The 15,049-nt window shown below is 40.3% G+C and overlaps 1 protein-coding gene across 9 annotated transcripts in view; it reads left to right on the forward strand.

Moving 5' to 3' along the window:
* Positions 1-849: 849 nt before the first annotated feature.
* The window catches only part of Dh31-r (Diuretic hormone 31 Receptor), a 103,363-nt gene continuing 89,163 nt past the window's right edge, over positions 850-15,049 (forward strand). Inside the window, exons 1-4 of one of the 9 annotated variants that reach the window (XM_071718391.1) lie at positions 1,380-1,749; positions 1,851-1,925; positions 2,777-2,942; positions 13,179-13,256. In XM_071718391.1, the coding sequence (XP_071574492.1) occupies positions 13,239-13,256 (18 nt within the window). In that variant the 5' untranslated portion in view covers positions 1,380-1,749; positions 1,851-1,925; positions 2,777-2,942; positions 13,179-13,238. Of the gene's footprint in view, positions 1,276-1,379; positions 2,947-13,178; positions 13,257-15,049 lie in introns of those variants that run through there. The other 8 variants (XM_071718362.1, XM_071718379.1, XM_071718370.1 and 5 more) reach the window with 8 other exon arrangements.

The raw sequence follows: 15,049 nt of genomic DNA on the forward strand, positions 1-15,049 counted from the left end.
TTGAAGAAAATGTGAGAGCCAGGAGAAACAAAGCTTTAATGTACTTTTCAATTCTTTCTCTTATGTACCTACTCTATTGCGATTCTTTTAGATACATTTTATTTGCTTTCTTTTCTCTTCTCTGGTTGTAAAGCACGAGAGTACATGGAGGGTCTCTGAAAAAGTTGCAGTGTCCTTGAGGAAGATGATTCGAATGGTAAAGCTCCGGCGATATATAATTTCGAAAAATATTAAACTTGTATTCTCGATGAGATAAATGCTACAAAAAAGAAGCCGCTAAATAGGTAACGAAGCGTAACGTAGCGTGACATCGTTGAGTCATCCGCGGATACCCGGCGAAGGCGGCGAATCCTCGAGGATGCAGCACCTTCCCTGGTATACTGTGTACGCGAGAGCCAATTTGCCGCACTTTGAATATTAGTTCAGGCAGCCGTGCGATACCGATGATTCTATAAACCCGATAAACTTGCGAGGGAGTATTCGAGCTTAGCGAAGTACTTTGCGGAACTTTAATTATTGCCGGGAGCCACTCGAAGTAACTGACGGATTTCAGCCAAGTCACATACATAGTGTATTTGGAGTAGTTTGATTCGTTACACGATTCAGCAATCAGCGATGTCGCGGAGGCTCGAATTTTAATTCGTCAGCGCGATTTACGCGAAGACAATCTCTCTATAAAATGATTCCTGTCATAATAAAACGAGGAAAAACTCGTACAAGCCGATCATTACAATTCGCGCGTCTCTTCGTCATAACGCGCAATATTGTCGAGTCGGTCATCGTGAAGTTGATCGCGAGAGGTTTCGCAGGGCAGGTCAACGGTCAACTGCCAACACTGCCAACAGCGCCCACAGTGCCAACTCTCCGGAGCCGGAGGCCGGAGGCCGGAGCTGTCAGGGGCTGTTTTGTTTCCGGTGATGGCGAGGGCTAGGGCGAGGGCGAGGGCGTCACCGTCAGTCGCCGTACGTCGTAATCGCCGTCGACCGGTTGACGTCGTCGTCGGCGGGGGGCTATTCATCTCCGCTCACCGGCCTCACCGCTGGTTCCTCGGCGGTGGCGGTCATCGGCGGTGGCGGCGCGCGCACTTCGAGTCACGTTTGGTTCGCGCCCGCTCGAGAACAGACGAGAAACGAGAAGGAGTTTAGTAGCAGCTGCGCGTCCGCGTGCCACGCGAACTCATCGCGAACTCATCGCGAAGCGTATATAATTGCCATTCGTTTTCAACGAATCTGTCATTCTGTCAACCGTGCGTCGACCGTCGACCGTCGGTCGCCGGTAAGTTACGCCATACGCCATTTCCTATTCCCGATTCTCGATTCTCGATTTTCCGGGCCCGGGGCCGGGGCCGGGGCCGGGGGGCCGGGGGGCCGGGGGTGACGAAGGGCGGACCGCGCGCCGTCTGAAGTCTGAATTTCGCCGCGAGTTGTCGACGCACGACGGACTTGACGGACCCGCGCGAACGCCGTGAACACGAACGCGAGTCGCGAGTCGCGAGTCGCGAGTCGCGAGTGCGATTTGCGAGGTTGCGAAGTTGCGAGGGCGAAGTGCGTTTCGCGCGGGCGCGGGCGCGGGCGCGCGCGCAAGGACGAATGCGTCGTTAGCGCGTTAATGCGCGCGATATCGTCAATCGCGCTCCGAGGATACGCGCGACGGACCAGCGCCGCGTCGCGTCGCGTCGCGTCGTCGGTGTCGAGCTGAAAAAAAGGGAACGGAAGGACACCCCACGTGCCCGCGACACGGTCCACGGTCGTGCGTATCGTGTGTAACGTAGGAAAATGCGGGATAGCGAAAAGTTCTCCCGAGCGGAAAGACTCGAGGTACTCGTAACGGTTCTGCCTTTTTCCTCTTAGGTGCTCCATGCTCCATCGGGATGGAAAAGCCCTTTAATCACTCAAGTCGAGGTGATCCTTTTTTTTTTTAGAAAGGTAACGCTCGCGCGAGGAACAGTGCGGTTTTGCAGCACCGTAGGTCGGAGGTTGTAAAAAGTCTGTTAGAGTCCCGCAGTCTCGGCACGAAATAATTCGTGTTAATTCGCTCTGACGAGTTTTATCTTCGATTTGTGTCATCATTTACATATCGTGACATTAACATCGCTCCGAGTACCTACCTGTGCAGGGTTTTTCTTCTTTTTTTTATTTTCGATGATATCGCATTCGTTGAGTTGGTAACAATACCGCTCGCTGCAAAGCGCGCCAAGTTCTCGTTCTCGCCTTCAGCCTTCTCGGTAAAGATTGCGTGGAACTTCCGCGAAACGGCGGAAATTAACGTCTAAGATTTCGCCGTCGAGTCTCGCGGGTAAGAAAGTAATATAATTGCCTTCATATAATGGAGGCGATCAATCGCCGCGCGTACGGGGAGAAATTCGTGAAATTAAATCTGCAAGGCACCTCCTCTCTCTCCTCCCCCGCTAAGCGCATAAATTAGTCGAACGATTAAAGGTTAGGGGGAGTCAAGGGGAGATCACCCCGAGAGTCTCTCGGCAATAATTCAAGTCCCACGGGGTGTCTTGTCGAACGTCGAGCTCGAATATTGCTCCTCGCGCGCAAGTTCAGCGTGGGTTTGCGGGATTATCGGTATCGCGGGAATGGCAGAACGCGGACTAATATTCGAAGTAGTGCGATAAATCGCGGGATCGATCGATGACGCCGGGAAACGACGGTGACGCGTCCCGAGTCCCAATGATCGCGATCGAACGCGATCCGGCAGGGTGATTAGCACGCGAGCGGGCTTTGCCGATTCGATCGCGCAAATTCGCATTTACCGTCTACGATCCCAGTGCATTCGGCGGCGATAGCAGACACGCCCACGCCACGGAGAGCAGCTGAGCCCCAGGCCCCAGCGGACGTGGTCATTGCCGACCGCAGAAACGAACGTTCGTCCGACATCCGACGGCGACAACCTGGGCGCGGGATCACGTAGGACTACCTACGCGTACGTCCCTGGTGAGTACGTGTCCTTGCCGCATGGATGAAATTATTCAAATGGTAGCGACCGTGCAATTACCGTGCGAATACGCTGCACGGCCGAGCGTCGGAGATGCGCGCTCAGCGCGAGACCGCGCTGCCGCGCCCGCGCCGCGCCGAGCCGAGAGCAGCCGAGAGAGCGTCATGTTCGCATATATAGGATTCGCGCGATTCTCCTCGAGGCTCGAATCGAGACCCTCGCCCTCGCCCTCGCTCTCGGTTTATCAGGGCCTGCCAGGTCCCGCGTGTGCTAATCTCGATGATTTAAACTCGAAACCAAACAGTCAGAAACGCTCGAAACACATCTGTAACGTTTGTGCAAGACCATCGAGATCCGCACTTGTTCTCTCGCACGCTCTGGGAGAGTCTTAATAATGCTCCCGATCTAAAACCAGACGGCCGAACACTTGAAATATGTTTACGAAGCTTACGAATGGGATCTGTTCAACTCCTGTATGAGAGCCTTCATAAATTCTCTCTTGACTCTTCAGAGCCAAGCGCTCGAGATACGCTTGTACAAGTTCGAGTTTATGCTAAATTGGCGCGTAAAAAGTGCCTTCCTAGCTTTCGATAATTATCGCGATGGATATGCTGAGAATTTAATTTAAATTTCGTCAATTTAAGAGAATTTAAGTAATTTCAAGTCTTTAGATTGCGCAATAATTTACATTACGGGGAGTCCGTAGATCGTAGATCTTAATAACGATCAAAAGCTCGAAATGTTAAGATCATTAAGGACTAACTGATGTCTTCAGTTCTTACAATCAGAAACAACGGGTTGCCTCTATTATGAGTCGTCATTGCGCATTATCCTTTTTACGACGCAGATAGTTTCGAAAGAGGCTAACTTCTAAAATCGTAACAGCTTAAGATTTACTTGTATTACAAATTACAACTGCAATGTGAGTTGTAATTATGACACGATAATCGTAGCAAGGTAATAACTCTAAAGATTCGGAAACTTCGCTTCAACGTTCGCATTTGTATCTACGTTTCGCGTCGCATTCAGCTTTACATAGCGATGTAATTCGGAACTTGCGAAATATGAAACGTCCGCGCGATATAAAGATCGCGTTCTATTTAACGTTAAACTAAATGAAAATTTGTGGGTGTGCAATGACTATGAATATCATATAGATATACGAAAGCCAAAGATGAAATGGATCTTCATTAAAATGTCGTCAATCAAAATATTATCGTGAGTGCCAGTTTTCCGAAATTTAAATTTACGTTATAGAATACCGTTATAGAAAATACCGAGGAAAATACGATACATTTTCGCGTATATTGGTGGCTTTTGTATGCTTATTTTTCCTCAGCGTTATCAATTTTTATATAATTCAGCTGTCCGAGTCTAGAGTTTGCATGTTTTTACGCGATAATAGAATAAGCTCGCTCCATAAATCATGATTTAACCATCAGTTTATATCCATTCGTATCGTACATTTAGCGCTAAACATGGCTATCTGATATCCGACGTAATAATGCGGTGGCAGATAAGATCTTTATATAAGACAAAGAAAATTCAGGATCAGTGATGGCCGCATTTAGTGCTAAATATGGAATACAAATATAGATCGCCTTGTCTCTGATTAGCCGGGCATTTAACGCTTACCTGGTCATGCAATTCAAAGTTCCATCTATGTAATATGAAGATCGCGTTTATTCCACTAGTTAAATATGAACAAGGTAGTTTCCAAGTTGCCGTTTAGTGGAAATGTAGAATGTTTAAGTTAATTAAGAATTTCGTTAAGAATGTTTAATTGACCAAAGCAATGCGCTTATATGACGAGTCAGACGCGCGTACCGAGACATTATCCCGGTTGCATTAGAAGAAATTAGTGCAAATTTATTATATATATATATATATATATATATATATATATATATATATGCGAAGAAATAAACTTTTTAATCTTTAAAAAAATAATTTGAAAGTTTCTGAGTCCATTTTTTGAACTTTTTCAAAATTTTTCCTATTTATTTTAGTTTTTTTAATGAAATTAAACAAGTTATTTTTTTTTGATGACAATCAAAATAAATTAGAATAGAATTTTTATTACAAATTGGACATTTAATTCTTGTGCATCTTGCAGAAGAAATTAAAGGAATTATTTGTCTAATTATTTGCGAAGTGATGGCAGTAGGTGTCTAGAGCGAGAAAGAGGATAGAAAATTCAGACAATTTCAATCTAATCCTTCATCTCGACGATTACAAATTCAATTTCACAGAATGAATTCCTATTTGCGAGTTTCCTGTTCCAATTAATTGCATTTATTAGATATACGTCCGATGATTTCTCCGTCGTGGAGAAGTAACATTCTGATAAGATTAACGCATGTAAGTATTTGGCATAATAACTAGATGACTTTACTTCGTACTAACTACATTAAAGAAGTGATCTGATTATTCAAGCATGCAAATGACGTGGGGGATACTAAACACATATTTTACTTTCTCCACGTCCGCGTCCGCACCGCACGTTTCACAGCTGTTTTGCCTGTTTTATACTTTTTACTCCTTTCTTATTGTTAGTAGTTTTTTCTTTCCTTTCTTCGGTCATCCAAAGCTTGAATAATATACGTTAATCTTATTTTAAATGCAAGAAGTTTATTTGGAGAGTACAGCTGAAAGAACTTTGCTTGCTATTTCAAGAAACTTTGTTGTGAAGAAAATTCCCGAGTGAGCGACTTGTCAGTTTGCGCTTAGCCACGCAGCTGTATCGTACGTGTGCACGTATTCATCGGTTACCTACTACGCGAAAGAGCGCGTTCGCTATGACAGAAAGGGAGAAAGGGAGAGAGAGAGAGAGAGAGCGGTAGCATTTTCGTCTAATTTACGATGCAGTTAGGTGCTCGAGGAGCACTATGCCGCGTCTTAACTCGATAAATTTGTCTAATGATGGGCCATCGCTGAGAGAGAGAGTTAGATAGATAGATAGATAGGGAGAGAGTGAGTTATCAGAGTCGTTAATAGTACATCGTGTATTCACAGTTCGCAATAACCAAAGCGGCAATAATAATATAAACATTGCCGTGTCTCATATACATCGCCTTAACATAGGACAATTCTTAATCCGATAAACTCAATGATGAATAATATTACGACTGAATCGGACATAAAATGACAATTCATCTTACCGCTGATAAACACGTCAGCGATAAGATGGATTATAATTCCATATTCAATTCAATCCTAATGTTATTTGTCACTATTTGGCGTCGTAAATAACGCACGTTGTAAATAATTACAACGAGCAGTTTTTTTTCGATATTTCTACGACGTATTTCTCGTCGCGACGAATATTTAACGGTAATATTCAACGGGAATATTCAACGAATTGTTAAATCAATTTGAGAAATCAATTTATCGCCGATAATTGAATGGAATGCAACGCGCGGTAAACAAAACAAGCAAATCTAATTAGAAATTCGAAACATTCCAGACAACACGTATGACGCATGTCCCAAATCAGGATATATGACGTCTTTAAGACGTCTTTAAGACGTCATATGTCTCCGATTTGGGACATTGTGTTCACTGGGATATTAGATAATACCGAATTGTTCAAACTAATGTTTTTACGGTTGATCGATGTCTATTTGTTTGATGCTATAAATGAAATAACAAGAAACTAATTTTATAATATTTTTCGTGATTCAACAATGTATAATAAAAAAGTAATATAATAGATACAAACTTGATTTTCTTGTTTTGACACTTAACGGTTTAATGTTTTCGATAATTGCGTGAATATATTTACATATTTTAATAAAAATGAGCAATTTGACCATGACTTTTCGATTTTACGATAATATATTCTAAATAATCGATAAATGTCCCATTGCCACATTCCATAATCATCCTGTCTTCCAAATAGTTGTCGGTATACTTTTTCAGCTACTTGCGCGAGCGTTAATGTTTTAAACAGTAGCCTTTGACAAAACGTAATATCAGCACTATATATTTGTGCGCATAAAATATTTCAGAGGTGCCATAGTGGCTCCGCGCAATTACGTCCGTAACGTCTTCGTAAGATAGGTAAAATATGGTCGCTCATATTTTACGATCGACGTTTACGCGCGCTGTGACATATGCTTACACGTACGCGTTCAGGCGTTTATGTTGCTCGCGCGCGCGCGTGCGCGCAAGAGAGAGAGAGAGAGAGAGAGAGAGAGAGAGAGAGAGAGAGAGAGAGAGAGAGAGAGAGAGAGAGAGAGGGAGAGAGAGAGAGACTACATTTATCTACTGAGAATGAACGGCACAAAAACGGTACGCGAAAAGCGAGCTCAAGCTCCCTCGAGATCTTCGCCGTCGTCACCGTCGCCGTCGGCGTCGCCTTCGCCGTCGCCGTCGCTGTCGCCGTCGCTGCGTCTCGTCGTAACATTGTGCGCGCGACTCGATCAAATCAATTTATATCGATGGGCCTATCGCGTGTATCAGAAGGACCTTCGACCAATGATGTGATCGATGTAGGATGTCTGATGCCTTACTGGGTGTGCATCCGAGCGAAGCGAGCGCAAGGGAACACACGCTCCTCCACCTCGTTCCGCGTCTCACATCCCTCGTCTCCTCGCACGGTTAATGGCCACGTCGTCGAGAGCATTATCGAGTGACCTTCCTTCTCGGCCTCCTCTTCGGTCTTCGCTCTTCGCGAACGTACGTTCGCGTACATGTCCGTGCTTTATGTATAGGTATACGTATATAAACGAACGTTATACCCGGTAGCCCGGGTCATAAAAGCGAAAAACCCAATGTTGCTCAATAGCTTGAGATAGTTACGCGCGTCGAATAATACCTATCGAAGTGATAATCGAAAATAAAAATCGAAAATCGCGCAAAATTGTGATACAAGACATGAATAAAAGTTGGATAAAAAAATGTAAAAATATGATTTCAACATGTATCACTTTTTTTCTATAGTTGCGCGGTATAATTTTTTAATCTTTTATTATGATACAACTAGTGAAAAGTTTTATGTGTCTCTTTTAAATCACATTAGTTTTTTAATAAAATATATAGAATAAAATATAACTTCTACTGTTTTGTCCGTACAATATAGATCTTGAATATACTGATGCATATTTGTATTTGCCTCTCTGGTAAAGGTAAATGAATAAATACAAGTACGTTTCAAGTGCTACGCGTTTTCAACCCTGTGTGTTGAATCATAGCTTTTTTTCGCACATACTTCACCTATAAGTGCATAATTTTGCATATTTACTTGTACGCATAATATTTGCATATTTACCTATTCTTGGCCATATTTTGCTTGTCTTATTTAGTTTCGCAATATGTTCTTTGCGATATGCTAAACTATTTTTTTTGCTTTATAAGAATATATCTACATGTAAATGGAATAAATTATACAAATATATTTTTGAAGATTTGAAAGAGAGATCTTCGAAGACATTTATCTTTTGTTAAACATTACGTGATATGAATTTTACACAATTTATTAATACAGTTTACAGGATATTCATTGTTACATTTTATATCGATACCGATTGCATGAATGCGTTTTTAAATCGCGTTAAGAGATTTTGATAGTACATAATGAAATATTGAAGTACATTAATCGGATGATCGTGTCGCACGAATTACTTTTATAATTACTTTTAATCTGTAGTTAAACGCGTTCTTCTTTCTCACGAGAACGGCAACAATGTGTGTAATTAATATCACGTAAAATACGAATGGTATCATAATCGCGTATTATGATCAATATAACAATAGCTTATAGTAAATAGTCTGTCTGTCACGACGCGGCCTTTGTGTATTCCGCACACGAAATACGTCTCACTAGAATTTCCTGAATGGAGTCGACATAGGATAAATATGTAGGAGACAGTATACCACACAAATTGAGTTCTGATACGATTGCTGTATATGATACTTGTATACAACGGCGCATAGACTCGATACGATTGTACTCCAAATACGTATTTTCGCGCGAATCGTATCAACCCGGTCGAATAGCTTTAACGGAATTTTCTTTACGGCCCGAAATTTATCACACAAGAGCGTGAAATACATTGCTATTTCCTCGTGTCAGTTATACTTATTTTAAATAGTGTCACGTTTCAACTATTACGGCCGTTATTGATCCTATCATTATATTATGCTACCTAACTATTGTGAATTTATCGCATAAGGAGAATAAGCACGGCCTTTTCTTTCTAGCAATTACATTCTTGAAAAACGAGATATTAATTTTTTACCTCACACATTATAATGTTACCATTCTACGACGGAAATATTTTATACGCAAAAAATGCATTACATACCATGTATATTTTTATATAGGAATGTTTTTTTTTATTGTTGCAAGCATTAATACGATGATCATTATTGCAGTGATTGTCTTTGATCTCTCACGCGAAAAAGAAGCGTTGACATTGTTTTTAAATAATTAAAATTAAACTATGACATTGTTTCTCTCTGGTAGCTATATTTTGGATAAAATATTTTAATCACCGCGAGTGTGTGTTACATAAAATGAACAACTTCGCTAACTCGAGCAATTTAGGAATAACCATGCGCTATACTCTATGCCTATTTAGATATCCGTGCAAGTAAGGGGCTGCGCACAATGAAAGGAACAGGGAACAGAGAACAGGGAATAGGAAACAGTTTAATATTAACATACACATTGTGCACATGGCGTACAGAATATAGAATAAAATTTTATTACTGTTCCTTAGTATGCTATTTCTCTGTTCGTCTGTTCTGTGTTAATGAATTGCATATGTTAATGAATTTTATATACTAATGTTGAACTGTTCTCTATTGCCTATTCTCTGTTCTCTATTCCTTCCATTGTGCGTAGCCCCTAATAAGCAGGTACTTATGTTAGCGAGATATTAGGGAGTTTTTGCAATACCGTCTTTCAGATATACGGTAACCGTATCTGAAAGACGGTATTGCAAAAACTCCCTATTAACGTGGCACGCGCCACCGTTTCTTCGATGAGCATTCGTGCGACAAACAAGAGGCGTCTTTCCTCGAAACATTGACAGCGCGAATTGCGGAATGGGAGTTAGTGAATAACTTTTGTCGGCAAAGTGCCGAAGGGCTTCCGCTAGTAATTGTCATTCAAAGGATCTCGTCGCAGTGTGGTTAGCCACGTACGTTCGAACTACAACTAGCTTTCGTAGCATATTGTTATAAAGTGCCCTGAATAGAGATACATCGAACATTGTGTCGTCGTAACTGACTCTGCATCCAAGCATTTCGGACCTGATTTTCCTCGACGATTGCTTTAACGAAAGATCGATGATTTGCAGCTAGTTTTTTCAATCATAAATATTACGGGACTTTAGATTACAAATTAGATTAAATACAAATCAAGATCAATCAGTTTAAACCTCTGGCCGACTAATCTAGAGAATATATAGGGTTTGGGCTACATATTGACGCTGTTAAAGTTCGATCAATTCGCTAAAACCTCCCAACTTTTCTGAGGATCGAATAACTTGACTATCGATGCGGATAAAACGACCGTCATTTTTCTTCATCCCTTCGTTGAAAAGCATATTTGTTGTTCTTGGGACACTTTGTAAATAAACTTGGCGATACTTTTAGCAAACGACAACATGAAGCGTTCGGTGTCACGATGGGAGGGGATGGCAGCCTGATGGCAAAACGGCATAACCATCAGTGACACTGCTTCTCAAATAGAGATAATCGAGCGCCGTACTTCGACCTATATCCAAATGTCCGTGAATGGCAAACTATATTAATGACGCCGACCGAGGCGACTGCGAAAATAACTCGTCTTGCGATCCTTTCGATTCCGCTCGCAAGCTTTCAAGCAATTTAACGGCATGTCTAATTTAATTTGTGTGTTACGTGTCCATGGACTTAGCCGAGCAAGAGAGATCGATACCGGTGGACCACGCGCTTAGGCTGTAATGATTTGTTGGCTAACTGCCATCGTCGTAAATTCTATTTTCACAGATACACGCGGCCAGATGCGCGGCGTGGGCGATCCGACCGTGAGATTCGCAACTTTTAACTCGTCAGGCGGAAAGGATAGAAAATAAGAACGCGTCCTGGTGAATTCCTTATGGAATTCTCTGTTAAAAGAGCTTTTTTCGGTCCGCGTATCCGCGCTAACTCGAGTTCGACTTGCAGTTTCGCACAAAGAGACGCATATATATATGCGGCTCGCAGAGGAAAAGCTAGAAATATCAGACAGGATAGACATTTGAGACAACGATGTTTTTAGAAATAACATGAAAACTTCGTGTATGTTCGTATATGTGTAATGGTCTCCATGTAATTTGGATTTATATTTTCGAAGCGTACGCATGTACAATAATTCAAAGCGTAAGCGCAGTGAACGTAAAGTTACCTGATTTAATACGTTGAAAACATAATGGGTAGCTCATATTCCTAAACTCTCCTTTGATATGGTGAATATGGTGAATAATATGGCAGGACATAGAAATTTTAAACGCTTCGGCAATCAAAGGTACCTACTGCGCGCCGATTGCGCCACGTTCTATCGTTTCGTCATGTATCCGCAATTAATCAGAAGTTCAACGACTGGTAATTTAATAACGATTGAATGAAGGGAATTTCAGGGCTTCACGACGAATGCGTTGAACGCGATGAACGAAGCGCTCCACGGTCCACGAGCGCTACCGTCTATCGGTCGGTTCTTGCGCGATCTTATTCGGAAACGCGCGGTCGTCGTACGGATACAGGATGTCGGTTAGAGATAGATTCGTGTCGAAAGTCGTCGACGATCGTTAATGCGTAGGAGTTGGCCACGTGCCAGATAACGTGCGAAAAGCCACAGTTTCTCGCGCTTTGGTACACGACGAAATCAAAACTACCGAACGCTTGGAAACACGAATAGAAATATATACAAGAATATATATGTATAATAACTGCAACGTGCACGAAACGATGAACATACTCCCGAAAAATTCACTGTATTTTAGGTTACAAAATGTCTAAAATTCTCTATAAAGATGAGAATAACGCATTTAAAATTGCATTTCTTCTAAAATTATCGCATGATTTCTTAACTTCTTAACCGCTTAAAATGCCGAAGCAGAATAAACTTATTGTTAGTGAAAAGATTTTTTTCATTGCTTTTATGTTTTTATATCTCTTTATATTAATACTATATATGTTTATATTACTATAATATTTACTACATTGCGTCATATGTACATGATATCTTTGGTTGCTTTCGTAATGATCAATTTTCATAAACTATGAAAGTAAATGGATAGTACGTCATATATATTTCGCATTGATACACAATTTTCCTTTCGTCAATTTCTTGAGTTTTAGAAGAGTGCTTCTTGTCGATTAATGTCGTATCGTCTAAGACTTCGATAAGCTCCAATCATTAGCTCGTTTGATGGGGTTGCAAAAAGCGATCGGTCTCTCGCCGATGAACGATGAACGATGGCAAGCTATCAATCGCGTCTCTAACCTTCGCGGTAGATCGCGCAGAATGGTTTCATCGAAGACTTACGATTAGTTTCGTTCTGCAGGAAAGCGCTCTACCACCTGCTGATCTCAATAGAATGGAAATTGAATCGATTTGTTCTGACATGGATATGGGGACTGAGGCAAATGCGCGAATTGCGGAGGCGTAAAATTGGACGCGAAAATATCTCGTAACCTAGGTAGAAATTAGGACAGAGATTGTCTTCGGCCCGCATATCGAATTCGAAAGAAGTATTCGACCCGAAGTTGGTCCGCATCTCTCTCAAAATAAATTCGTGAGACCACAAACACGACGGTTGCGTAATGCATGGTCGCTCTTTTTCCGCAGATCTTGTCTATCGCGCTACATTTATATCACTTTAGACTGGCGTCATTAAGTGCTTCGCTGAAGACAAGGTTATTTTTATTCTGCATATATTGTATATCCGACATTTGCGTAATTTAAAGTGAAATAAAAAATATTGTTATAAGAAATACTGTAAATTCGAGGAATGATAATTTAGCAATAAGTTATTTGGTAAAAATGTATATACATATGTATATAGAAGAGATATTCTTTATTTTTCTCTCTCGTCTCGTATTTTCTGAATGTCTTTATAAATTGCGTCTGCAGCTTTCTCAAATATTAAAAGATTCACGTAGAAAGATTTTTTAAAGATAAAATTTTTTTAGAAGCTAATAAATATATTCTCTTTGTGTCAAGACTTCGAATTTATCATCAGTATTTGTTTCTGTTGTTTCAGGTCCAGTGTGGTTTGGACATTGACTCATTTCATCCTTGTAACTTGTCAATAACGTCAATCATGGAGACGCAAACTGAGGTAAGTTAATTTTTATATTCTTCGCGCTCGTAACACGTAAACATTAAGTTGAAAATTTTGGAACTCTGGCTTCAAGATATATACATAAATTATTTTATTCTCGCTTGCGCCTGCGTGGAAATGTGCAAATATCCACATTTTATCACAGAAAGTGACAAGAGTGATTTGCATTTACCTTATCCTTGCAAAATGCGAACAACTTCCATTGGACCTCTATGGTCTTTTTGCATTTTTAAAAGAACACGAAAGCTTTTTATGGAATATTTAATGCGATTTCCACAATCGTGATTGTGTATGGCTGAAGTTTACAGGAAATAATGTATCCCTAGGTAGTACATACGTTTGTCAACACTATTAACGAATTTTAAAGTTTTTTCTGTATAATGTGAACTTGGATAATTATCGTTCCATTCTGAATAATTTTATATTAAAGATGTATTAATATAAAATATTCGGAGAATGATTCAGAAATTTTAAAGTTTATAATGCATGGAAGAACAATGAAAATTTTAGTCAATTATAATATAAGAAGGTTATATAAGTTTTATATTTGGGTATTTTAAACAGCTTACTTATAGCGGTTCTTTGCTCTCGCAGTTCTGTCGTAAATAAAGCACTGAAACTTTGGTTTCGTTCACGATCCTCTGTCATTCCACTTTGAATTTGTTAAATATTTTATATAACCTATATTATATAAACTCAGCATTAAAAATATTTTAACGAGCAACGCTTTTTAAAGAATATACGACATATATTTAAAATTATATAAAAATAGATATTTCTTTCCAAACTTTTCCAATCTTTGTGTCAGATTCTGTTGATGTGATCTTATACAGTAAAATGCGTATAAATGCACGTCAACATTCTTTTTATCTGAGTTTCATATTCCTAGAATTAAATGTCGATAAATATAATATCTAGAGAAGAAACTTGTTAACGCAAATTGATTGAAAAATCTCTCTGGTCTTTAAGAAAGTATAACGCTGTACTAGTTCCGATTCTTTTAACTCGCGTGCGTTCTTTTTATTAATATTTCATCGTTTCAACGATATAATGAAGCTGGAAATAATGCATTATGCCAATGTAGCCCATCGTATCAAATCGGCTTTCAAACGCGGTCGATTAACCGATATTCCTCTTTCCTCCTCCTATCATTCAACGGGGTGGAATCCTTTCGCGAGCCTTCGAATCGAAGGTACTCATCAATCAGCATCTCGACAATGTGAGATCTTGAAAACGATCGACAAGGAGGGGGGAGGGCGTGAAGATAGATCTGACATTTCCTTGAACGATATAACGGAAGTCGAGCTATCAGTTGCGTCAAGCGTGTCGTTACACTTGCATCGTCTCTTTTTCACAAAAGTACTGCTCCACCACGTAAATATTTATTTATACCGTGAATCGTCATTTCTTATGCAAATTACAATGACGCAAGTATAACACTCAAGAATTGCTCGCAAAAAGTAGTACGACCGTGAACCGCGTCGACGGTGTAATATTAGTGATCGTACTTTAACATTGTGCGGACTTTGCGTTGAAAACACATCATTGGATCATTTATTGTAAAGACAACGTTTATTTGTTTTTACTTTTTCTTTTCTAAATTATAAGGTTTGCAGACAATTATCTAGGAATGGAGCTATCAATTTATAAAAGAAATGGCATTGATATATAAATCAGAAAAAAAGAATTTATTATTTAAAATTTTTATTTTTCATCAGAAAATACGTATCTATACAAGAAATTGTTACTTCACGTGAAAATTTTCAATATTTATAAAATAAAATTTATTT

The sequence above is a fragment of the Temnothorax nylanderi genome, unplaced genomic scaffold (genome assembly GCF_030848795.1).
Source record: "Temnothorax nylanderi isolate EJ_2023f unplaced genomic scaffold, tnyl_v1.0 TNYL_tig0006_pilon, whole genome shotgun sequence".
Lineage (NCBI taxonomy): Eukaryota > Metazoa > Arthropoda > Insecta > Hymenoptera > Formicidae > Temnothorax > Temnothorax nylanderi.